This window comes from Artibeus jamaicensis, unplaced genomic scaffold (genome assembly GCF_021234435.1).
Source record: "Artibeus jamaicensis isolate MK-2021 breed Jamaican fruit bat unplaced genomic scaffold, CSHL_Jam_final contig_463, whole genome shotgun sequence".
NCBI lineage: Eukaryota > Metazoa > Chordata > Mammalia > Chiroptera > Phyllostomidae > Artibeus > Artibeus jamaicensis.
In genome coordinates, this window is record NW_026521841.1 from 1,269,169 (window position 1) to 1,294,717 (window position 25,549).

Below are 25,549 nucleotides of genomic sequence, written 5' to 3' on the forward strand. Positions count from 1 at the left end.
CATTTTTATAAAGTGTCTGGAATAGACACATTCAGAGACAGGAGGCAGATCAGTGGCTGTCAGAGAGTGGGGGGGAGAGAGAAAAGAAAGCAACAGGTATAGAGTTTTGATTTGGGGTGATGAAAATGTTCTGGAATTAACTGGTAATTTACAATTTGTGAATGTACTAAAAATCATAAAATGTAAAAAAATGTATAGTGAGTTTTATTTTGATGAAAAACAAATTGCTAACAAAGGTAACATCTCATTGAATCCTGGGCACCACCAATTTTAAGACAGTCTGATTTCAGAGGTATTAAAACGAGAATAAATGAGAGTCTCAGGACCCACAGAACAGGGCATTTCACAGAGAGGAGCTGCCATGGGTGCATACTGGGCTGATCCCCCTCTTAAAGGGGGCACAATTTCCGTGTGTCACCAATTTTGGTCATAGATCCTGTTGACTCCATAAGGGAGGCAGTCTAAAAGATATCTTTGTGTTCACTTAAAAAAAAAACAACCCAGACTTCCGCCAAGATGGAGGTATAGGTGGATGTGCCGTGCCTTCTCACACAACCAAGTTTAGGGACAACTAAATATTAGCAACAGAAAACACAGCCAGAACACAGAAAATTGAACTTTTCGGAAGTCCGTTAACAACAAATTCTTCAGCCTGACCGGTAAGGGGCGAAACCAGCGGCTGGTGAGAGGTTGCACAGGAGGACTCGGTCAGACGGACTCAGGCGCGGAATCCAGCTGCACGAATCCAGACGTGCGGAATCCAGGCGCAGGGTTGGACCTAGTGAGTGACCGAGCAAGCCACCAGGTGAGCGACTGCGGAGGAGACAGGGGGAAGTGGTGCTGCGTGTTGACTGTGGTCGCCTATTTGTGCGCAAGCGGACAGGCGAGGGAGTGGGCGGTTGGACCGGGCCGGCGTCCCCGCGGCAAGCGGCAGTAGAGGGCGCCGCCATTTCCCCGCTCTGACCACGCCCCCACATCAGCGTCACAACCCAGCGACCTGGGAGTCCAAGGCACCGCTTCTCACACTTAAAGGGCCAGAACAGACCAAAAATGTCGCAAGAAGATCTCAAAGCCCCAGAGCCCATAGATCTAAGCGATGAAGAAATAGCAAAACTCTCAGACGCACAGTTTAAAACACTGGTCATCAGGATACTCACAGATCTGGTTGATTATAGCCACAAATTAGAGAAACATATGAAGGCTAAACTAATGGAAATGAATGGAATTGCACAGGAAACCAATAGCGATGAAAAGGAAACTGGGACTCAAATCAATGGAGTGGACCAGAAGAAAGCAAATAATGGCCAAACAGAAAAGAGTCAGGAAGCAAGAATTCAAAGAAATGAGGAGAGTCTTAGGAACCTTCAGGACATCTTTAAACGCTCCAACATCCGAATTATAGGGGTACCAGAAGGGGGAAAGGCACAGCCACCAGTGGAAAACTTATTTGAACAAATAATAAAGGAGAATTTCCCCAATCTGGCAAAGGAAATAGACTTCCAGGAAATCCAGGAAGCTCAGAGAGTACCAAAGAAGTTGGACCCAAGAAGGAACACACCAAGGCACATCATAATTACAATAGCCAAGATTAAAATGAAGGAGAGAATCCTAGAAGCAGCAAGAGCTAAGGGGACAGTCACCTACAAAGGAGTCCCCATCAGACTGTCAGCAGATTTCTCAAGAGAGACCTTACAGGCAAGAAGGGGCTGGAAAGAGGTATTCCAAGTCATGAAATCCAAAGACCTACAACCAAGATTACTCTATCTAGCAAAATTTTCATTTAGAATTGAAGGACAGATAAGGTGCTTCTCAGATAAGATCAAATTCAAGGAGTTCATCATCACCAAGCCCTTATTATATGAAATGTTAAAGGGACTTATCTAAGAAAAAGAAGATAAAGAAACATGAACAGTGAAAGGACAACAAACTCACAGTTATTAACAACCACACCTAAAACGAAAGCAAACTAAAAGGACAGCTAGATCAAGAGTAGAAACATAGAAATGAAGATCTCAAGGAGGGTTAGCAACAGGGGAGTGGGAGGAGGAGATGGGGGGAGAAGGTACAGAAAATAAGTAGCATAGACAGTAGATAGAAAATAGATGGGGCGGGCAAGAATAGCATGGGAAATATAGAATCTAAAGGACTTGAGACACATGGTCATAAACTAAAGGGGGGTAATGGTGGGGATGGGGGGGTAGGGTGGAGGGGAATGAAGGGGGGAATAGAACAACTGTAACAGCATAATCAATTAAAAAATAAAAAATTTAAAAAAAAAACCCAAAACAGATTTTTAACATATCCCTGTTCAAGCTGTAAATCACCAATGAAGCTTTTCTGTGGGCTACCAAGCCAGCCCTTCTGTCCTGGGCCACACAGACATGGGAACCATGAGGGTAGAGTTGTGCTTCAAGACACCATCACACACCAACTGCAGTTACACCCCTGAGAGAGAACAGATCAAAGTTCTGAAAAAGCAGATAGGCGAGGAGACCCCAGGACCAAGACAGGCAGGAGCCCAGGGGCAGGAGCAGACAGCACAATCCGATGGCAAGGCCTGTCCCAGTGCAGCAGCTGTGGCCAGTTCCCCCAGACTCCCTGAGGTCAGCCAGGTGCAACACGACCCATGCCGCCTGGGCAACGGGGCTGGCCCTACAGACACTGATGTGGGAGGGGCTGTGCCGAGGGCTCACTCACCGTGCACTTGTGGGGCTTCTCACCCGTGTGCCGGCGCATGTGCACCACCAGCATGTACTGCGCCTTGAAGGGCTTCTGCTCCCGTGTGCAGGCCTGCCAGCGGCACACGAACTCCTTCTTCTCCCCGTGGATGTGCTCGTTATTGATGTGCTGCAGAAACAAGCCCACAGCAAGGCTGAGCCCAGCCACCCCCACAGACCCCCACCCACTCTGTGCTGATCACCCACCCACCAATACCTCTTCATGATTTGTCATCAGTGTGCTATTTTCTAAGCAACATTTTCCAATTAGTCATCAAAGTGACCATCTCAGATGGCCAAAGGCATCCTGCTCACCCAGACTGGGCTCCAGGCTCTGAACTACGGAGAACTGGCGGGTATGATGATGGTCCGGGCTATGAACAGTAAGCATTAATTAACTGCAGTGAGGTGGACGTGCCCATGGTGGGTACCTGAGAAGCCTCTCACGGGCTTGCATCTATTGTTCCAGAGATTTTCAAATTAAAATTTTTTTATTGCAGTGGAAACATAAACGCATGTTCGTCTTTGTTTTTGATAATAACCCAAAAGATGGCAGCTCTCTCGCCTTTCCCCAAAGGCCCAGCTTGTTAAGTGCCCTGAAGTAAGTGTGGCTTGAGAGGAGTGAGATTCAGACCCTATAGAAGGGCTCTGGGGACTGTGTGACATTGCCCTTGGGACAGAATAGCCCAGGACAGTGAGCAGAATAACCAAAGCGATGATCGGGAAGTGTGGCCCCAGGAGCCTTGCTGGTCAGGCAAGCGGGTCTGTCTTGGGTGAATCCTGGCAGTGCCTGGTGAGCAGCCTTCCCCGGGGAGGGGGCGGGGGTTCTCACACCCATCTTAGTCAGCACTGCCCTGGGCAGAAACATGGGTTAACTTTCCTTTCTCCCAGTCCCTGCACCCACACCTGCTGGCCTCTGCCCTGGTCTTACCACCTGTATGACTCTCGGAGTAGTTTCTCCTGGGATGTTGAGCCACCGGCCACTGAGGCTTTTGCCACAGGTAACAGAGCAGGCAGCCCTGGGTAGTCTCTTGGGGTTTTAGTCACTTGCTTTGATTACTTAACTGAAGGCCTCAGTCTTCACTGAAGCAGAGAAATTACTATCACTGAGCTTGGGATGTGTTGATATATGTGTGGGGCCTATGGCACTTTCATGCCCCTATCTATTGGGTTGCCTATTTACCTGGGGAGTAGATATAGGTGGTATTACTCACTCACACAGCAGTGAAAGAGTACACTGGTCCTCCTGCTTCCTGTCCCACTGGGGCTTCTCTCTGACAGCCACCAGGGAGCCTCCTCGGCTCCCACCCCTCCCCTTTCATCTCCCTCTTGGTTCAAGGTTGTGTCCTGCCTGAATGAGTCAGACCAGGCCTTCTTCCCAACGGGGAGGGTGCAATACTCAGGTCTTGGGGGCCCATTCTCTCCAATCTCATCTTATTTCTTCCTCTCAGTCCCCAGCTCCCTCTCTGCTTTCACTTCCTCGCACCCACCCTTCCCACAACCTCTGGACCCGCACTGTCCAGTGCAGCAGCCACTTGCCACTTGTGCTCTGAGCCCCTGAAACGTGGCCGTCATCTGGGATGGACTATAAGTGTAAACACTGCTGTTTCAAACACTGAGAATGAAAACACAAGGGATGTCAAATATTTTGATAATTTTGTTTTATATTGATTACATGTTGAAATGATAACATTTTAGATATATTAGGTTAAATAAAATATATCATTAGAATTAATTTCCCGTTTCCTTTTACTCTTTCTTACATGTTCTACATAATGTACAATTACACACGTGGCTGGCATTTGTGGCACGCAGTGTCTTTTTACTGGACAATGCTGCCATAGATCTTTGAAACCCACATGCATCCAAGAGCTGGGCATCTAGGCACTGGCGCACCTCACTCTGAAAGACAGAGCTGCCCGTGCTCTGAGTAACAGGCCCAACCATCATGCATACAAATGGCGGTATTGCTGCAAGCAAAATCTACAGCACTTGGAACTTCCAGGGAAATCTTATTGTATTAGCCTCACTTTCCATTTTTAGAGGCTTTCAAATGATAGAAATGCATTCTGACAATGCCTTTCATTTTTTCTTACTGGTTTACTTTGCAACAAATTGTTAATAATCGACTGGAGCCTCCGGTTCGCCTGTGTGCCTGCCGCCATCCATCTTCCCAGGGAGCAGAGACAGAGCTGGGCTGAGGAGCCTGGCTCCCTTCCCACAGGAGCCTGCTCTTTCCACGGCCAAGTGGAGGACTGCAGCCTCAGGGACAGCTGTAGGCACAGGTGGGAGTCTGTAGCTGAAGCCCTTCATCCTACATCTGGACCCCTCGACCTTCATCTGAGGAATTTCCTTCCTGCTCTTTGCGGCTGACCCACTCATTACAAAGCACATCCTTTAAGTCCTGGTCTCTCTACCCTCTGCCTGGGCCCCCTCCCAGGCCCAGGTGCTGTCTCCTCTCCTCCTTTGATTAAATCTGATCTTCTATAATTTATAGCTCCAATGCCCCTTCTCCCAAAGAGGGATTACAGAAGACCTTGCTTCACAGGTTCTATGGAAGCTGCAGTAAGAGTTTGCTGGGATATTCATTTCCTGGCTGAGAATTTGGGGAGAAAAACCCAAACACAAGGAAACCTACAGTATTTGAGGGCAGATCACACAAATGGAGGGAGCGGAGGGAGTGGGCAGGGCTCTAAATGCTAAAGTCGGGGAGCTGGGGAGAAGGAAGCTCACTGGAGATGGCTTCTGGGAGCGCACCATGCTTGTGCCAGTGAGTGCGTCTCCCAGTAACTGAGCTGCCAGGTCAGCATGGGGCTCATCCTTACAGACACTAATTCACCGAGGAGTGTGTGATTTGACAGGTGTGTGAGGGGGCTTGTTCCAGAACTTAACTTCTTTCCTGGATGGAGAAGAGAGAAATGCTCAAGGCTGGCAAGAACAGAGAGAAGGAGGCAAAAGCCACCATGCAAGAGTGTCCAACCTGCCGCCCAGGATGACTATGAATGCAGCCCAACAAAAAAAGCATAAATTTACTGAAAGCCTTTTTTATGCTCATCAGTTTTTACTAGTGTTTGTGCATTTATGTGTGGCTCAAGACAGCTCCGGTGTGTTTCCTCCGGTGTTGCCCAGAGACGCCCAAAGCTTGGACACACCTGAATGATGCTCTCTGCTAAGTGCTTGTGTTGGGAGCCCATTTAACCTCCACACCCTTGTGGGGTAGGATTCGCTCTCTTATTCAGGAGGAAAAACTGAGGCCCATGGAGGTGCAGTCATTTGTTCAGAACTCAGCTAGCTGTGGTGGAGCCAGGTGTGAAGCTGGCGCTTCCCATGCTGAGCCCTGCTCCTGCTCTTCCCACCGCACAAACTGCCTCTGACAACTGCCATAAGGAATGTCACTGCAAGAGTTCACAGCGGGCACCCAGAACAGTGCACACCCTGAAGGGTACACCCAGTGCCCATCAGCACCAGGCGTTTTTAAACAGTCCCCTCTCTGACCTAGAGAGGGGTGTAAACACCCCACACTTGTGTAATGGGTCTCTGAGCAGTCTCCAAGAGGAAATGACCAACTGCATCTTCCTCAGAAGAAACTTCTCCCAGGTTTCAGGGACAGGTTTGTTATTGTTATTATCCTGTGGGTGCTTGCTTGCTGGTTTAACTCATCTTTATTCCCCCTTTGCACTGGTTGCTAGGAATCTCAGAAAAAATATTCATATGTGAACTATAGCTCAGAGGATTGGTTTTTCATATTAACTTGACTCTGACTTCATTTTATTGTTCATCTTCTCCCTAATTTTCTCACTTTCTAATAATCTCTTCTACTACGTATGTACTTATCAGCTCCCTTTTAGAAATACACGTATACAAGTGCCAAGCAGGGCACAGGTAAATAATCATTCCTCCCACTTGCAGAGGGTACGGCCCAGGCATCTCCTGGAGCCTCCTCCTCCAGCCCCTTCTCTCATCAGAGGGCCTGGAAGACCGGAGGCTCCATGTGGTCTGGGCAGGCTACTGGGGTTCAGAGCTTACATGCACCAGCTGTTCCTGGGTGTCATACTCCTTCGTACAGTCTTCCCAGTGGCAGTTGGTCTCGTAGATGACCACCTCGGCCTCCTGCTTACAGTCATCCCTGTCCAGGTCTTCCTTGAGGTCAGCCAGCTGTTCCTGAGGCAGGGGCAGAGCATAGCCATGTGAGCCTCTCCAGCATCCCAGCCCTGAGGAAAGGCTGCTGTTAGCCCTGGGGAGGCTCTACAGGTGTACACACATGCACCCATGCACACACATGCTCATCAGCTTTCTCAACCCCCTTCCTCAGCGGGCTCCTGCCCACCACTCCCCTATCACAAAGCCATCCTGGGGCCTCTCCCTCCTCTCTCATGCCAGCTTGTCAGCATCAAGGTATCTCATCACATCCTGAGTCAACTGACATGGCAAGGAGGGTCGTGGAGAGCAGGGCAGGGACCTTGGCTGCTTGGTTTAGTTTCCCCCCGTGGGAGCTGGGGTGAGTCCCACAGGTTCGGGAACGGGCACTGTCAGTCAGTGTGTGCAGCCTCTGCTCCTCCACGGAGACAGAAGAAACCCAATAGGTATCTGGCCTGGCTCTTCAGAGCTCCCACCCTCGTACTGTCCCCTCCTCCCAGGGCACACAGCACGCTGGGACCCACACCGAGGACAGCACTCTGCAGGGTGAACAAGCTTGGCACATCGTCCCGGCAGCAGCCCCACAACACGGGCACTTGTATTCTTATAAGACAGATAGAAAAACAGGTGTACAGAGGGGCTGGCTTGCCCTCCTCCAGACACACAGTAAGTCTGTGAAGGCCTCAATCTGGACTCCAGTCTCCCAGCATGACAGAGCCCACACGTGCCCCTATAAGGTGGCACAGGAAAAGCCACCGCAAAAGGCCTTCACTGATCACAGGTGCTTGAAATGCCAAAACCAGCAACAGCCTGAGAATGAATCAGTGCCACCTCATCCCACATAATGCTGACACAGAGCTGGCCAGGGGCGCCTCCAAGCAGCTGACAAGGGGACAGGCTGGGAGGTAGCACGAGCTGGGGGAAGGGAGGAGCACAGATGTCCCAGGCTGGGAGAAAAGCCCAGAGAGGACCTCCAGAGGATGTAGAGGACTCTCCAGTAATCCACTGGTCTGCTAGGCAGGCTCAGAGCAAAGCCAGGTAAAGAGGCAGATGTTCAAATGACTTGCTTTACATTTCAGACTACCTACAAATGGCAAACTGTTGTCTTTCAAAACAGTCTCTGGGGCAAACATTTATAGCTGAGGTTAAGGGGACAACCTCTCCCCAAGTTAGGAGTCCCACAGGTTCCAGACACTCGTAAAGCAGATGCTGCAGCTCCTACATCAGCCTCACTCCTAATGCTGAGTCCATTTCCAGGGGCGGACATTGGCATCACTACTGCAGCATCCGGTCAGACTTGCGCTCCTGACTGACTTTCCACTGGAGCTGCAAAGGGCTCCTGCTGGAGGGGCCCCTGCTTATTTCTGAGCTCACCTTTCCAATAACATACATGTTCTGAAAAGGAAAACAATGACGTGTAGTCCAAAAAAAGGTCCCCAGGCAGCACTGTGTCACATTAAACAGAAAGTGCAGAAAAGTACCCCTGCCCAAATTCTCAGAAGTGGGAGGGCCGAAGCCTCCTGATGCCTGCTCTACGCTCTGAGGAAAAGCTGGAACAGACTTAGTATTTTCATAAGCTGCATGCTCTGCTGATTCCAAAGAAGACCCAAAGCTCCCAGGTTGACATGTGAGTGGAGGATGGTGCAGGGGCGGTGGGTGACCAGGGCTTCCCCATGGAGCTGCGTGTCACCCCAGCCCACAAGTTTAAGGATTTAGTTAGGCAGGGAGGGGCATCACTGTGCTGTACTTTCTGCCAAGAGAAAGCATGCCCAGCCACCTCGCATGGCTCTGGCCACTGAATCAGGACACTGAGTGACACGGTGACAACCTCCTCATGAGAAATGGCTTTCTTTCCCTTGACACAGATGAGGAGCCAAGCTGGGCAGGAAAGAGGACTTTTGGGAGACCCTAGGCTGGAGGGCATGGGGCCAGGTGCTCCGGGGTGCTCAGTGGGCCTCCAGCCTGTGCTGGCAGCTCCTGTGTGTTTATCTCTCCAGGATATGTGCCGTCCTCATCAATTTCAACAGCCCCGGATGATGGCCGGTCTCATGGAAACCATGCATCATGCTGAGATGCTTTGGTGTCAGCGAGGGGAGAAGAATTTGTCACCAGCCCCTCTGTTTTCTGACAATAACAGAACCCAGTATTTCATAAAAATTAAGTGCCCAGAGCATGCCCCATGGTTTACCGGTTTGATAAAGGATGGCATGACAGGTGCAGGGGAGACAGGGACTGGAGGCCCCTGGCATTGTTGGTGTCAAGCTGGTGACTGTGTAATAATGGATAGAGACCAGGCCACCGTGAGAGGCCTGGGGCTGGGGGGGGGGGGTAGGCTTGTCTGCAAGGTCAGCATTCACATCGAGTCCTTCCCATGACAGAGGTTTGCTACAAGAGCTGGGACTGTCTCCCTGTCATCTTGGAGTGTTAGAATAAGTGATCAGATCTCCAGAGAGATCTGCGCAAGGGTCTCAGCCCACAACTGGGCTGTCCTAGGCTGCGGGCTATTCCATTCCCCACCTTCCTGTGAAGAATCATCTTCCCTTCCCTCCCCCTCCCCCACACCACTCATTTCCTCAAATGTGCACTGAGTCCTTAGAAAATGTGATTTCACATTACTGTGTACCAGGTCTGGTGACATAGAAACAAACCAGGCACTTTTACCAAAGTGCCACATGTCCAAAGCTCACAGTACAGTGCAGGAGGCAGACAAAGTACCCCAGAGGCCACGATGGGCATCTGAGTAGCTGCAGGTCCTATTATCTGGGAAAGTCAGGAAAGGCTGAAGTGGCAGCAAAGGGGCAGGTTGGGGGACAGAATTCCAGGGAGAGGGAGCAACTGGACTGGAGCCTGAGCCATTCGGAGGGTGTGAGCAACTCAGTTTGACCAGGATTTGTGCTGCATGAGGGTGAGGTGTCTGTGTGGTGGGGGTGGCGGGGGGGTGGGGAGGGCTGCAGCCCCAGACATTCATTCTCCCCTCACTCATACATTCATCCACTTATTCATCCATTCACTCACTTTTATTCAGCACGTGTTTGATGAGCATGTAAGGTGCAGGGTGCTGGAGACCTCCCTGAGCTCATGACACATTCACCCCACCCTCCTGGGCTCACGCATTTGCTTGTTCACTCACACAGCCAGCCCTTCCTCTGTCCATCTATTCACCAACAGGTCTCCGTCCCAAGTCGGCCTACCCAGAGGAGATGGGGCCGGCCCCAGCCTGAAGATGGTGAGGCTGGCCAGTAGATTACCTGCGTCAGGGACAGCGGGGAGGCTGGTCGAAGGCCCTCAGCCTCTGTCTTCACCTTGCTGCGCTTATGAATGACAATGGGATTGACAGTACTGCTCACTGCCGACTCGCTGTTCTGCTTGTTCTGAGGGGGTGCACAGGACAGCCTGTCACATGGGAGCAGGGCAGAGCAGGGACACCTCAAACCTCTGGGACCCTCCCCACACAGACTATCTGGGCCAACCCTTGTGTCTGAAGTTTGAGAATTTGAGTCCTCCCAGGTCAGTCCTCTGGCCATGGGTATGGCCAGGAGGCAGCCCAGAGCTCAGCCTGTCAGCGAGCCCCACCCCCACCATCCATGAAAATGGAATAGAGACCCTCCCTTTGGGAAATGCCAGGCGCCCTTCCTCCTGACCTGCAGCTTCATTTTCTCAGCCCCTCAGAGCAGCAGCCGCTCTGGGTCTGAGAACAGGGCCGGGCCAGGCCGGGGAGCAGGAGTGAAGGGCTGGAGCTGCAGTATCAGGTGGTGTGACAAAAACTGAAAGCTACTGTCAGAGGGACCTGCCAGTAGGCCACATGGAGCCCTGGCAGAGAGCGAGGACATCCTAGAAAAGGTCTCTCTAGAATGTTGTGGTATGTGGTCTCCTTCCCCAGCACACAGCCACATCTAGGCTCTGCCAGGTGAGCAGCCTGGGAAATCACTTCACCTCAGGAATTGTCATCGGAAGTGCTAACCAGGGTCCGGTCTCCATGGGTCGCTGTGCACATGAATGGTATTGCAGCGGCCCCGTGTAGGGAGCAGGCCCCACTCTACAGATGTGTTAGCTCAGACTGAAAGAGGTTTCAGGCAAGTCAGGGTCCAAAACACGGTCTGACTGATTCTGAAGCCTGTGCTCTTTCTATTACCTGATACTGTCTCTATAACTGCATTTCTTCATCTGCAGAATAGGACTTCATTTGTTCACCAAATACTAATGGCACCAACTGCGCACCAAGCACTGTGTGCCCATACCCCCAGGCATGTCAAAGGCCCACAGGAAAGGTCAAGTAAGTGAACAAAATAAATCAGCAAGCAAAATTGAAACAGACTCATTGATACAGAGATCAGACTGAGTTTGCCAGAGGAGAGAGGTTGGGGGAATTGATGAAAAAGGTGAAAGAACTGAGAAGTACAAATTGGTAGTCACAGAACAGCCGTGGGGATGCACAGTACAGCACAGGGTGTATACCGATGGTATCGCAGTGACTGTGTGGTGCCAGGTGAGTTCTGGAAACATTGAGAGGAACACTTTGTAAAGTACATGACTATAACCACTACATTGTACACCTGAAACTAATGAAAATATTGGATGTAAGCTGTAACTGAAAATTTTTTTTAAAAAGATGGCCTTTGGTAAACTCATTCTCCAAAACAGAACTGCATGACATTCATTATCATCCATTAACTCACCCATTTCATGTGCTGTGCAGAGTACCTGCATTGTGCCAGACTCTGTGAATTCTAGGATTTGTCCATCAAATTATCGTGTTTATTGAGGGGGAGGATCTGCAGAACTGAGGCTGGGTGCTTGTCCACGTGAGTGCGAGTGATATTAGGACCCAGCGCAGGCCTGCCAACCTGCACCCAGCCCAAGGCCCTTTCACTCAGGTGGCCTCTGTACCAGCCAGACCTGCAGCCAGTCCTTCCACAAGTTCCCAGTGAGTGATGTAATCATCAGCCCTGGTGGAGTCCAGAAGAGTACACAGTGGCCCAACCCCCGCTTCTGCACCCACCTACCTGGTTGGCATCACTCAGACAGTTGCTGCTGCTGCTGAGCTGGGTGGGTGTGGTGTTGATGGAGGTGAGAGCCATGGGCTGCTGGGCCAGGAAGGTGGGCGAGGGCTGGATCAGGGGCGGTGTGTGTCCGAAGGCTGAGCCCAGGCCCCTCTGCTGGTTCAAGATCTGCTGGTAGGCCATGGGGTTGATGGGATGGGGGAAGGTGAAGGCTGGGCTACAAAGAACAGCAGAGAAGGTAATGGAGCAGAGGTGGGAGTATAGGGGGGCAGGGCTTTGTTGGCTAACACTTCTGGGCTGAGAAGGCCTTGCCTAGAGGGTAGGATGGGCATGTGCTAACCTCCCCATCACGTTGGCTTCACCTCACTAGATAAGCAGCAGTGGTGCTCCACTGCCTGCCATCTCAGGCCTCACCTTCTATGCTTAGCTCTCAGGCCCTGCCCCAGGACACAGCCTTCACCCTGGCAGGCTGGCCCCCACCCAGGAGGTGCCAGATTCTGTCTCACATCACATGCTGGCCCTCCCTGCTCTGAGGCCTGAGAGGCATCCCTGCACCACTGCTCTCCAGCTGAGCCCCATTTGGCCTCAGAAGCCTGTTCTAATGGCCCTCGACCAGAAGTGTGGCCCGAGCCCTCTAGCTCTTCTTTAACTTCTACTGTACTTCTGGGCTCTACCATGTCACTTGCATAGTGGCTTGGCTTGCATATGCACCACTCTTTCCAGAACAGGATACTGAAGAACAAATGATGACCTCTGAGGCTAAGCCGTTAAGGGATGCTTATGGCTTCCTCCCCACTCCCTCAGATCACTGGCTCTGATGACGGGGGCAGGGGGAGTTGGCTGCCATGTTGTAAGAGGCTCAAGTAACAAGGAACTAAATCTCCTGCCAACAGCACTGGGAGTGGTCATCTTGGAAACAGCCCAGTCATTGAGTCGTCTGGATGACTCCAGCTCTGGCTGACATTTTGATGGCAGCTTCAAGGGAGGCCTGAAGCTAAGCCTGTCACACCTTCCTGACCCTCAGAGACAATGTAAGATGATAAGTGCTTGTTGTTGTTTTAAACCGCTAAGTTTATTAGTAATTTGTTACACAGCAAAGGATAAGGTATTTGACATCGCTTCTGTTTGCAGGTGCTTGGGCCGAGCTCTTCTGACATTTCTAACCCTCTGGCCTCTCAGGACAGTCAGGGGATGCCCTCGGGTTTCAGTCAAGTATGTCGGGGTTTGCGCCTTAAGAACGTCAAGGGCTGCACAGAGGGCTACGGGCACTGAGGGAGGTTAGGTGTGCCTTGTTGTGACCACAGTGGGAAGCCTGCTGCCAGCCAGAGACGGTCATGATTCAAGTCAGTGTCACTCCTGCCTCGTGTGGCCTCCATGCTGGTCAATGGTCTGGTTGCTGCCCGACACCCACTGAAATACCAGGAATGTCACCTTTGATTTCATGATGGAATCTTTTATGACCTGCCTATCATACTTTCCACATCATAAACTATGTTTGGGGCACAAAGTCCTGTCTTTGTTCTCAGATTGAAAGCGATGACCCTCTCTACTTGGCGCCCCACCAACCCCTGTCCAGCTCCCAACACTTGGCCCTCTGCTTGCAGGCTGGGCTCACCTGAGGGTGCCTGCCGACAGGTGCCCATAGGAGCCACTGGCCGCCGAGCTGCTGCGCGAGTTGTTGATGTAGGCCACCAGGGAGTTGGGAGAGGTCCGGATCATCCGCTGCAGGTCGAGGCTGGCGTCCGACAGTGGGGAGATGGACAGCGCCCGCTTGCGGCTCAGGCGGGGTGTTACCCGTGGGCTGGAGAAACGTGACACTGTGGGACAGTCAACCCAAGGCGGATCAGCGTCATGTACTTAGGGGGGAACTGGGAAAAGGGGCACTGGCAGGCTGGGGACCGGAAGAGCCTCTGAGGATGATCTACAGGGAGATGCAGTTCTCTGCCATTTTCCAGTTGTGGGCTCTTGGGCAAGCGAATGTAGCTTTTCTCAGCTTTAGCTGGCTGATCTATAAAATGGGACTAGTCCACACATGGTGTGGTGAGAATTTAAGCACAGACCAAATGGTATAGTGAGTGGATATGAGCACTGAATACCCGCTAGTGCCCTCCCTATTCAGTATGCAGAGACTAGAGCTGGATCCAGCAATGCGTAAGGAATGACAGTGGAGTGCGCAGCATGAGTGAGCCCACCCACGAAGCCAGCATCAGGTCAAGAAACAGCCTGGCCTGAAACAGAAATTATAAATGCTTTCTGATTCAACTTTTTCATTCAACACTGTAGTGTGTGAGTTCTCCATGTTGCTGTGTGCGGCTGTAGAAGGCTCTTTTGAGAGCTCGACTGGGTGACTCTGCGGCCAAGGTAGCCTTCCGTCTCCCTGGAGGAGGGGCCCTGTGGGGACTGCAGAGGTCTGAGCAGGCAGAAAGGAGGAGGCTGGCATGGAGAGCCCACGACCAGTGAGCATAAGCATGGAGGTGGGCTGGGCTGGCTTGTGGGGAGCAGAGGGTGTGTTCAAGCAGCATCAGAGTTGTTTACAGGCAACCTCTCCAGCTTAAAGGGAATCTGGATGCCATTGAAGGGAGCAAGCAGGGTACAGGAAGAGGCTGTTCCATGCAGGTATGTGAAATGCAGGGCACGGCTGGCAGAGAACTAACACGCCCCTGCTGTGTGCAGGTGTTTCCCACACCTCCCCTCAATTCCTCCTCACCGCCACCCTGGACATCTGCACTAGCAGACCCCTTTACAAAGAGGAAACAGGGATGGGGGGGGGGACTGGACAGGGTGGAAGCCTTGGCATGTGCAGAGTTGTCCAGTGATGTTGTCAGACCATTTCTAAGCCACTGCTTTATCCAGAGGAGCCCTGACTGGGGTGAGGGCTGTAAGATGAGTTGTCTGGAGCTGTGGCCAGGGAGCCTTAAAGGGCAGGGAGCTGCAGCCTGGGGCAGACCTTCTTCCCTTCCTGCAGTCATGTAGGAGCAGTAGTTTCCCTTTACTCTGGGGAGATACATTCCAAGAACCCCAGTGGATGCCTGAAGTCTCGGATAGTAGCACACCATAGATAGATGATAGATAGATACATACATACATACATGCATATAGATAGATATAAATACAGATACTTATATAGTGTTTTTTCCTATATATACATATCCTTTCATGTCAGTATATGCCTCACAGGTGCTACATGCTATTCTTAGCATGTTAAAGTATTAGATGTTTGAATCTTCATAACTGTCCTGTAAGGAAAGGGCTGTTATTAGCCTCTTTGTACAAATGACAGAGCAAGTACCTTGCCTAAGACCAGACGACCTTGGTAGAGAAGCAGGCGGATGGCCACCAAAACCACCCACCTCACAGCTTCTGCTCAGGTGGGGAGGGGCGCCATCTTGGGGAGGGTTCTCCTGGGGAAATATCACACGCTCACACACAGACACATGCACATGCACACACCGCGTGGGGGCCCATAGCTTGTGCCTGCCAGCCTCAGAAACCTGACGCTTAGTGGTTGCCATGGAGCATGTTAGTTAGCCTTTCTGAACCTGTCTTTGTCTGTCTTTACAATGGGGACAGTGTGGCTTGGCTTGAAGTGTTATTGTGAGGACACATGGGGAATATGAAGGACAGTGCTTAAGACCAGCAGAGCTTCCATGATGAAACTGCAAAGTGATGTAGCTTCTTCAGGGGCAAGGAGGACTGATCAGCCTAGAGTCGATAATGGAGTAAAGGACAGCAAGTCTGGAAAAAATGCCTGAGCCACACAGCAGCACATCTGTCACTAAACATCTGTCCACTCAGGCATCATATAAGCCTCTTTGTTCTTATTTACTGAGTTCACACCTTGTCAATTCTCACTTTAAAGGAAATTCAAAGTAAGATGCAAAAGTGAATCTGCCGAAAGACTCCTGTTACTTATTTATGAGCTGCATGGGGGCGGGGGAGGGGGAAGATCTAACATCATGGAAAGTCAGAAATACATGCATCTTTGTGATACATTTTACAAAAATATTTTGCTAATATTTGGATTCCCACCCTTTCTTTCTCCCTTAACAAGAGGAAACAGGCCAAATCTGACATTGATATTCATCTCTGTTATTTCCACCCCCTCACGGGAAATATGTTTATTAATGTGCCTCATCCCTTGATAAATTACTAAATAGAAAGAAAAGCCTGGCACTCATTTCCCGTGGCTTCTCCTGTGATTTATGGCAGGATTGGTGGAGCCGTTGCATCCATTCATCTGTGGATGTGCTTGTTCCAATGCCTGACAGCCTCCGGGTGGCTAGCCACCAGCCGCCCTTACCTGGGCAGATGTCCGACCCTACCCATTCCTGTTGCCACCTGCATCTAGAACCCGTTTCACCCACAGTTCTTTCTTTTGCTCATTTATGTGTTTGTTCATTCACCCACCAGACCCTTGTGCAATGCTGACAGTATGCCAGGTACTGGGCTGGACACTGGGAACAGCAAGCAAGAAGCACCCTCAGTCCTGTGCTGCCAGAGCTCACCTTCCAGGTGAGAAGTGAGAATCGTGGCTGCCACACCAGCAGCATTCGTTAGGTGCAACCTGTGCTGGATTACCCTAGGTAATCCTGGAGCACTTGGGGAGCTGCTTTCCCTGGGATAGCCAGGAAGGGCAGGAGATACGAGAACAGGCCCTGGACCCAGCCAACCCAGGTTCTGATCCTACCTGATAGCACTGAACTCGGTGGCTTTGGGCAAGTCTCTGAAACTCTGAGCTGGTTCCATACCTGTAAGATGGGTCACCAGCACCCACTTCTAAGTGGCTATTGACCAGCATACCATCCACAGCTCTGGATGGACTACTGTGGACCCAAGCACCTGTGTTGAGGGCAGCCAGAAGGGTGCAGGGAGCCTGGCTCTGAAGGAACTCCCAGGAGCCATTTCTGTGCCAGATGTTAACTGTCCTCAGCATGGGGCTGAGACATACCCTCCTTGGGGACAGCGAGACACAGCCTTGTGGCAAGGTGCATGGGTCCTGAATACTCAGTAATCAGGAAGCACTTCTGTATTGCCTAACCCCTCACCCAGTTATTTTCTGGACTCACTGAGGTGAAGTTCTAAGGACATTCAGCCTGATGACCTTAACCCACCCCACACTTGGCCATCCATAGTCCCCTGATCTCCCTGTTATAGAAACAGCCAAGGCTTTGGAGCCCAGAGGCTTGGGGCTGAGGCTGACCAGAACCGTTCCTACTTCTGTGATGTGGATAAAGACATTTAGGGCTCCAGACTCAGCTTCCTCATCTGTAAAGTGACTTAATAAAGTTTGTCTCATAGGACTGTTTATGCAGGTTTACCAGATGACCTACATGCACCATTAGTCTGTGCACACACTCAGCAGTGCTGTCCCCCTGGAACTTGCAGCCAGGTCACCTTTGCCTCAGTCTCCTCCTGTTGGCAGTCAGGCATGGACTTCCTGCCTCACTGGGGCCTCTGCTCTCCCTTCATCAGCTCCTCCTGCCTCTCTGTGGTGTGATCAATGTAACTGGTTTCTGAAACCACCCCCAGACCCACAGGCAGCATAAAGAACAGGCGTCAGAACGAAGGTGACATCTGAGTCAAATTAGTGTCAATATGACAATAAAATATACAGCTCAGAGGAAACATAGCCTGTAAACAGACAACATTTCAATCAGAAACATTTCAATCTTCTCAATGTGGTAGGAGTGGGAGGGGGTGTGGCCGCTGCCTTGCTGCTGTTAAATCACCAATATTCAACAGCATAACATGAGAAAATTCCATTTTAGGGCTCTGGTGACAAATAGTGAATTCCTTACTCTCCAGAGAACTACTGGGCAGAATGATAACCCTGGATTCCCTGACTAGTTATCTATTACCTTCCAACGTAGCATCACCCCTCATACTTCCTGCTATAAATCAGCTCTTTTAAGAACAGGAGGCAGTGGGCCTTCATTGACCACCAGGAGGCCAAGCAGCTACCAGCAGAAGGAGGATGAGGGGCTTTCACGGGAAATGCCCTTTGCCCTGCCCGCAGCCTGGCCTCCCTCCACGGGAGGATGGCAGGGCTGGTTTTTCCAGTCGGCAGGAGCCCCATCATCACAGGCTTCTATCTCCACCTTCCCGACTTCCCTCCACCACCACGGTATTTCCCCAGCTCAGGATGTATACACGACCAAGTGAAGTTGTTTTAGGCTTGGTGGAGACGGACACACGGACATCTTCCTTGGGTATTATCAGGTTCCCATTTCAGAAAAAATAGAAAGTTCCATTTTAAGATCCATTTATTTAACCCCCAAAGGCAAGTCTATTAAAAATATAATATTAAACAAAGAACAGTGCAGATGGAAGTTGCTTAAGGTAAACACTGGGCTGGTGCTTTGCCAGCGAGCATTCTTGGGGCACTGCTCTGCTGGACACTGACCCCAGCAGCCTTCCTACGCACCCTCTCTCCAGGCCGCCTCAGCCTGGCAGACCCATCTCCACACTCCAGTTTGACACTCAAGGCCTCTGGAGAGTTCTCTTTGTCCCACAGTGCTTCCTCCTTTTGGAATGTGAGGGGAAGGCACTGAGAGAGGAGACGGAGATGGGGGTGGCCCTAGGATGGCACCCTTTGCCTTGCCAAGAAGCTCATGCAGACCAGCACCTGGGCAGGACTCAGCAGGCAGCATGTTGCTGTGTCCCTGGCATCTAGATGCCTGGCACATGGTAGATGCTCAATAAATACCCTCAGAATGAACTAGAGACACACACAAACACACAGACAGACAGAGAGGAAAGGCACAGTGTGCCTGACTTTCCATAAGCTCTGGAGGCCTCTTGCACCTGCACAGGGCTTACATGTTATGGTCACGTTTATGGCAGCTCCTAACATGAACACACATGTCCTCAGAGAGTCTCAGGGTCCTTCCTCAGGCAGTCCGTCTTCTGAGCTGTGCTGTCCAGGCTGCAGCCCTGCAAAATTTTCTCTGCCAGAGTCTGAACAAAAAGAAATTTGATGGGAAAATCCACTCACACCATCACTGAGTGGACTGAAGCTTCCTAATAGGAGGTCTCTTCCCGGATCTGTGCAGCTGGGACCAGCAGAGAACACAGTGGTGGGAGGGCTTTCCTGGCTCCCACGGATCCTGGCAGGGGCAGGGCCAGGACACCCCAGAGCAGGCGTCTGAGAGCACCAGGTGTCTCAGGGATGCACATGAGCAGCATGCCCACATTGCAGCTGGACAGAAATACCTAAATCGTTTTAAAAAGTAGAAGCAAAGGTTCTGGATCTAATTTCAGCTAGTTGGAAAAAAGCCGTACTAAGTAATGACGAATACAGGAGAACACTCAACTACTCTGATTTCCTTGGATTATAACTTACTGGGAACAAAGGAAAAGAAACCCTCGGTAACTGGAATCCATCAGGGTCAGAACAACCTCCCCCCCACCCCCACCACCCCGTGCCTCACTCAGGCCAGTGCCGGCTTGGCAATGCCTCCCTCTGCACCCTGAAGCCTATGGTGTTCTCAAGACAGAGGTGCGGAAAGGATCGTGGTGGGTGTGATGAGTTAATCAGCAGCAGCTGACGTGAGAAGGACACTCTCATGCCAACTGGTGAACTCACCTCCTCACTTCCTGGTTCTCAGACGTTCAGCCCCCACACACGGCCACGTGCTGAGCACCTCAGAACACAGAGCTGCCCTGTTCCCAGCCCCCTTTCAGGCTCCTGCAAGTGGACAGCTGCTTGCCTCAGCATAGTTTCTTCCCTAATGAGTTTGCATCTTCCTACCCCAGGTTCTTCAGTGACTGCCACTCACTCACATGCTCACCCCTTGACACAGAGGCCTGCTCCTTGGCAGCCATGCTTCCAGAGCTAGAATACAGTTAGAGAAGTGCCAGCCAGCACAGTCCAAGTACCGCGAGTCCCAAAGGTAGACATTGGGAAAGGTGCAGGAGCCCCAGGAGAGGCGAGCAGCTGGGCTGGGGCAGGACTGGGGTAGTGTTTCAGGAGATGTTCCGAATGACCTGGGTCCTAGGACCTGGTGCAGGATTGAGCCAGGCCGGCCTGCAAGGAAGGGCACCGCAGTCAGGAGCACGGGTAGTCCGCAGGTGCAGGAACTAGCAGGGGTGCTATGTGCAAATGGGGGGAGGTAAGGCTGAGGGGAAGGCCCCTGGAACCCTGCGGTATAGAGTTTGTGTTTTACCCTGAGGGGGATGGGAGCCCCAGGGGCGGGCTGCAGAGTGGCCAAGGGGATAAGCGATCCATGAGAGGCAGGCAGTGAGCCAAGTGGAGAGGCAGTGCCAGGAGGGTGGTGAGTAACTGAATGGCCGGGAGGAAGGGTTAATGAGGAAGACTTGGCTGCCCTGGGGGAGGGCATGAGTGGGGTGGATGGGGCAGTGCCAAGGAGAAGGTGTCCTGGAGGACTATGGCACAGGGTGGACAGTGATGCCGACAATCAAGACAAAATCCTGCAGGAAGTCCTAGGTAGATTTGGAAGACAAGAGAATACCGGTGGAAAGAGATTGAAACTAGCATTAATTGAGCACCTACTGTATGCCAGGCACTGAACCAAGTTCACACAGATCTCATTCAGTGTGCTTAGTTCATACAGCACACAGGGCTGGGTATTACTGCCATGAAACCGCTTAGTCCCACCACCACCTCAGGGCCCAGCTCTCACAGGAAGAACACATCACAGGGCACCACTGGTTTAGATCTTCCCACAACTCACTGCATAACCTCGCTGCTCACAGCCACCACTAGAAGCACCCCAGCTTGAGCTGTGCTGACATATACCAGGTCCAGCAAGCCCTCCCGGAGGCTGTGGCTCACCAGGCTGGTCAGATGTGCTGTGTTGTGCTGCCTAGAGGCAGTGTGCCAGGAAAGAGCCAATGATGCTAGTGACCAAAGAGCTGGGCTCGGAACCATGACTCACAACCTGGGCAAGTCAGTCGATGTTGGGAAGCCCAGTTGGCTCATCTTAAAGCAGAGAGAGAATTCCAGCCTTAGCAACTGGCTGAGGGGAGTCACATGAGAGGATGTACATAAAGGCCCAGAACAGGGGCAATTCTCATTCTCACACAGCAGGGTGCTTCTGCTTGCTGAATCAGCCTCTCCTGCCCTCTGAGGACACCTGCGAGACTCGAGCCCTCAGCAGTGGTTTCTCTGTGTCTGCTCACTGTCTGGCTGGCCTAGTGCCATCCACCCTGAAGCCCTGGAAGGTGGGACCCATTTGGTGTCATCTGACATTAGGACATGGCTTTTAGAACACAGTGTCAACTTTTCTGCACTGTATTGTGGTTGCCTAGTTTCTAGCTTTGACAAGTCATGTGTACACAACCTCACCACCTGCTGACACCCGTCCTGCTCCCGGTGGGAGCACCCACAGGAGAGTAGGGGAGCATGTGGATGTGTATGTGCTTAGGAGTGTATGTGCAGCGGGCCAGATTTCACACTTGACACCGTGTGCCTAGTGCTGGGCCAAACACCACCCTGGGGAAGAAATGGGGAGGGGGAGAGACAGACCCAGGGAGCAACTTCTAGCCATGTCCTTCGGGGCATGTCGAGAGTGACATGGGACAAAATCCATGAGAGCTGCCCTGGGAGGACTGCAGGGCCCTTCCTGAGCAACACTCTCGTGAGGGAACAACAGTGCTCAGGAGCTCGGGGACCACACGTGTAGCTCTGGCAGGCGTGTGCTGAACAGAGCAGAGACACAAGGAGGGGCCCGTGGAGGTAGAGGTGAGAGGCCATCTGAAGGGACTTCTTGGAGGAGGTACGGTCACAGCCAGGCCTTGGGAAGTGAGGGGTTCTGCTTTGCCCCAGCTGGTGTGGAAAGAAGTTCAGGGCACAGTACTGGGGGATAGGAGGGACCTGAGGGGGGCAGGGGCCGACCCTGAGTCTTACAGTTCTGCCTGGCCCCACACAACTGCCTGTAGCCCAGCAGGTTCCAGGACTTCCCTGTAGGGCAGGTCTCCCTGGAGGCTTCTGTCTGTTCCCTGCCACCAGGGACTGAATGTGCCATCCCATTCGGTGCTTGATGAGAACAAATGTGCAGGAGCCACCTGCCACGCTCTTGCTGTGGCTTCCAGCTCTACTGCCTGGCCTGGACCCCAGGTGCCTCTGGGTTGGGCTCCCCGTCCAGCAGGGAGAGTAACACTGACCCCACAGTGGCTCCATGGTGGCCCCAGGGTTGCTCACAGTCGGGGGCTGAAGGTGCTCCTGCGAGAGAAGCTGGGAGACTAGCATTCGGTGGGAGGGAAGAACCTGGTACCTAACGAGCATCAAGACCTTTATCTTTGAACACCTGATCTGCCACCTGCCCAATCTGCCCAGCCCACATCCCCTAGCTCAGTTTCTTGTGCCTCTGCCCTCCGGTACTTAGACCCAAGCCCTTGGGTCTGTCCTCGATGCCTTTCTTTCTCCCTAACGGCACATTCGATCTGGCAACATATTGAACTATATTTTCAAAATCTATCCAAAACATGACCACTTCTACTAACCAGACCCCTGCTTCCACAATGCTTCTAAATCTAGTCTCAAATCAGCAGTCAGAGTGAGATTCCTTTAAAAAATAAGGCAGATCTCCTTATTCCTCTGTCCAACTGCCTCCAAGGGCCCTGAGCCACTCCCTGGGAAAGCCACTCTCCCAGTCCCAGAACTCTGGCTCCTCACTCCTGCTCTGACTCACAGCTGCCAGGCCCACTGGCCTTCTGGATGTTTCTTGAGCTCGGCAGGCACACCACTGCCTGCTTGCCTGACTGAATCAGTCCTTCCACGTATGTCCACGTGACTCACCCCTTTCGATTCTTTGTTTAAGTATCATCTCCCCAGTGAAGACTTCTGATGTCCTCATTTAAGATTGCACCCCCACTCCACCCCGGTGCTCCCGGCTCTGCCCCGTGTTGTCTGTCTCCCTCAGTATGCTAGAAGTCTCATGAAGGCAGAGGTGAGTGGTTGTTCCCTGCAGCGTCTGCAATTCCTCAAACACTTCCTGGCCCATGCTGGCTCACTGTGTCTGCATGTGTGGTTCATACTTGGCCCCGTGGACAGCAGTCCTGGCAGGGGTTGGGGTAAATCCTAGACCCCCCCTTAGGGCCCCTCACCCCAAAGGAGCAGCAGGCACCCTTCTCGGCTGCAGGGGGTACTGTCAGCCCCAGCTCCAGTCCCACTCCCTGCTACCGCCTGGCCCAGCACTCACCGTCCACTGGATTGAGGTAGTCATGCAGATGGGGTGTGCCAGTAGCCGCCCCCGTCTGCATCAGCAGGTCCCCATATGGTGTGGGGTGGCCTGCCATGAGGGCCATCTGGTGGTAATAGTCTGTGGGGTTGGTGCCTGCTGGGGGAAGGCCAAACAGTCCCCTCTCCTTCAGGTGCTCATGGGCCACTGTGGGCAGAAAGGAGGGATAAAGAAAGAAGCCATTAGAATCTGGCAAAAAGAAAAAGAAACACACCTGGTCGGGGAGTCCCCCTTGTGCCCTCTAGTCCATCCTCTGCCCCTGAGCCCTGTGTCTCCCTGCCCTCTGGTCCATGTCCCCACTAAGCGACTGAGTGGGATGGACATGTTTCTGCTAATGGGAAGGGGGGAGGCCAGACGGCCTGCCCTCTGCATTCCTCCATTTCTTCAAAGCCATAATCCCCATTCTCTCTTCCCCCTTCAAGCCCCACAGAAGTCCACAGCTCTAAGCCAACAGGGTCCATGGTCCAGCAGAGGCTTCAGAGGAAAAAGATGTGAACACGGAAGCCAGACAGCTGGGCCCCATCAGTCTCACTGAAATGCAAGGCCAATTCACAGCGGAGCACTGGCCCAGCCAGGCCAAGAACTGCCCCTCACCTGCCACAGTCTGCCAGCTCCCTGCCCTCAGCTGGCTGCCTCCACCCTTGCCTGGGCCTCAGCAGAGGCAGGTAGTATGGGCTCCAGATCTTCAGGGGCCTGGCCCTCAAGAGGTGTGGTGCCAGGGAAAGAACAGGGGACTTGGAGACCACGCATACCCATCATGAGTGTTAGCTCTTACCAGGTATGCAAAACTGGGAAGGTGCCACCTCTTTGAGCTGGCTCAGTCTTCCATTTGTAAAATGGACTTAAGTCATGTACCCACAACTTACATTACTGTTACAAATGATAGTAGTAGTCAATGTGTGCAGAGCGCTGGCTGGGTCTGTGCAGGCACAGCACCGAGGGAATCATTCTCTAATTTCACTATCACAACACTGAGTGCTGAGGGGCCACTTCTACCCCTTAGCAGATAGGCACTCAACACTTAGCAAGCCAGAGATCTTGCCCAAGGCCACACAGCAGGTAGCTGGATGCCAGAGCTGTACTCTACAGCTTCACTGCTATCTGTCTGGCAAATACCAAAGGGGATCGCATGTGCGCTGGGCAGAGAGGAAGCCAAGCTATAGAAAAGACTATCTTCTTCCCCCTCTTCCTGTCTCCTGCTGTGGCTTCCAGAGAGAGCCCTGGCCTCCAGCAAGGCTGATGCTCCAAGGCCTCTGCCTTCCCTGTCCACGACAGAAACACCCTCCTCCCTGAAGCCTTCCCTCGAGTGCCCATTCATCCTCGGGGCACGCAGGGTCTGGCAGCGCTGCCTTGGATTGCTGGGGAACTTTCCAGGCCTTGCGCGAGCAGGCGCTGGGGTTGGCACAGCAGACACCACTGCCCTCTGAGCCTGACATGCTATCTCCAGTTACCTGGGAACATGGGCCAGAGACAGTGAGGCCTCAGGGTATCTGAAGGGGCAGGGTCATGAAAATTAACCACATCTTCTCTGGTGCTGAACCCATCCCTGTTGTTTCATGGGTTTGGGGCCTGGATAAGTGGGTGTGGTAGGAGCTACATCAATTTTTATATCAAAATCGGGCATAAAATCGGTGCTCAGTCAACAAAAAGTCTTCTTCAAAGGCAGCCCTGTCTCACCACTTTGCTCTTCATGGGCTATATGGCTGTCAGCTGAAACTACGGTGTCCTTGATTCATAAGATGTCTGGGAGGATACCCTGCTCCTTGTCCTTCCTACAGACATCCTGCAGGGCCCACTCTGTCCCAGGCCCAGGCCCAGCCCCTGGGAACTTTCTCCCTAGTAAAACTAATGTGTATCAGTTTCCCACAGTTGCTGTAACAAGTTAGTACAGTCCTGGTGCTGACTGCTGTTCATAAAACAGAATTTTATTCCCTCACAGATCTGGAGGCTAGAAGTCCACAATCAGGTGTCCACAGGGCTGCACTTCTCCCTCTGGATGCTTTAGGGGAGAATCTGTTCTTGCTGCTTCCCCCTTCTGGGGGTTACCTGCTTCCTTGACTTGTGGCCACATCAGTCCCATCTTTGAGTTGTCTTCTCATCTGTGTGTCTTATAAGGATGCTCATCATTGGATTTAAGGCCCCAAGTGGAATATCCAGGATGACCCCAATTCAAAATTTCTAATGTAATCACGTCTTCCAAGGCCTTTTTTCTAAACCAGGCAGTGCTGTCAATTTCAGGGATTAAGACACAGACTTATCCTCTTGGGGCACTGTTCAGCCCACTACACCCCACGTGAATGTCAAGGCCATGGCAGCATTTGGAGCCTGGCCTGCATCCTCCAGCTCCAGGCCAGCAGGTCACCAGCTGGGTCATCAATAGAGTCATGGGGAAGCCCCAGTACACCTTCCAGGGCAAGGTGAGCCGATGTGGAGGCAGCACAACCTTTAAGGACACCTCAGCTAGGTCAAGGCCACTCAGGGGTCCCACGCAGAG

The 25,549-nt window shown here is 52.1% G+C and overlaps 1 protein-coding gene across 1 annotated transcript in view; it reads right to left on the bottom strand.

Moving 5' to 3' along the window:
- GLI2 (GLI family zinc finger 2) overlaps positions 1 to 25,549 on the bottom strand; it is a 252,151-nt gene that overhangs the window by 12,268 nt on the left and 214,334 nt on the right. Inside the window, exons 5-10 of the mRNA XM_037145343.2 lie at positions 23,017 to 23,202; positions 13,470 to 13,671; positions 11,858 to 12,071; positions 10,103 to 10,225; positions 6,744 to 6,878; positions 2,698 to 2,847 (exon numbers count right to left, since the gene is read on the bottom strand). Coding sequence (XP_037001238.2) covers positions 2,698 to 2,847; positions 6,744 to 6,878; positions 10,103 to 10,225; positions 11,858 to 12,071; positions 13,470 to 13,671; positions 23,017 to 23,202 — 1,010 coding nt within the window. The remainder of the gene's footprint in view (positions 1 to 2,697; positions 2,848 to 6,743; positions 6,879 to 10,102; positions 10,226 to 11,857; positions 12,072 to 13,469; positions 13,672 to 23,016; positions 23,203 to 25,549) is intronic.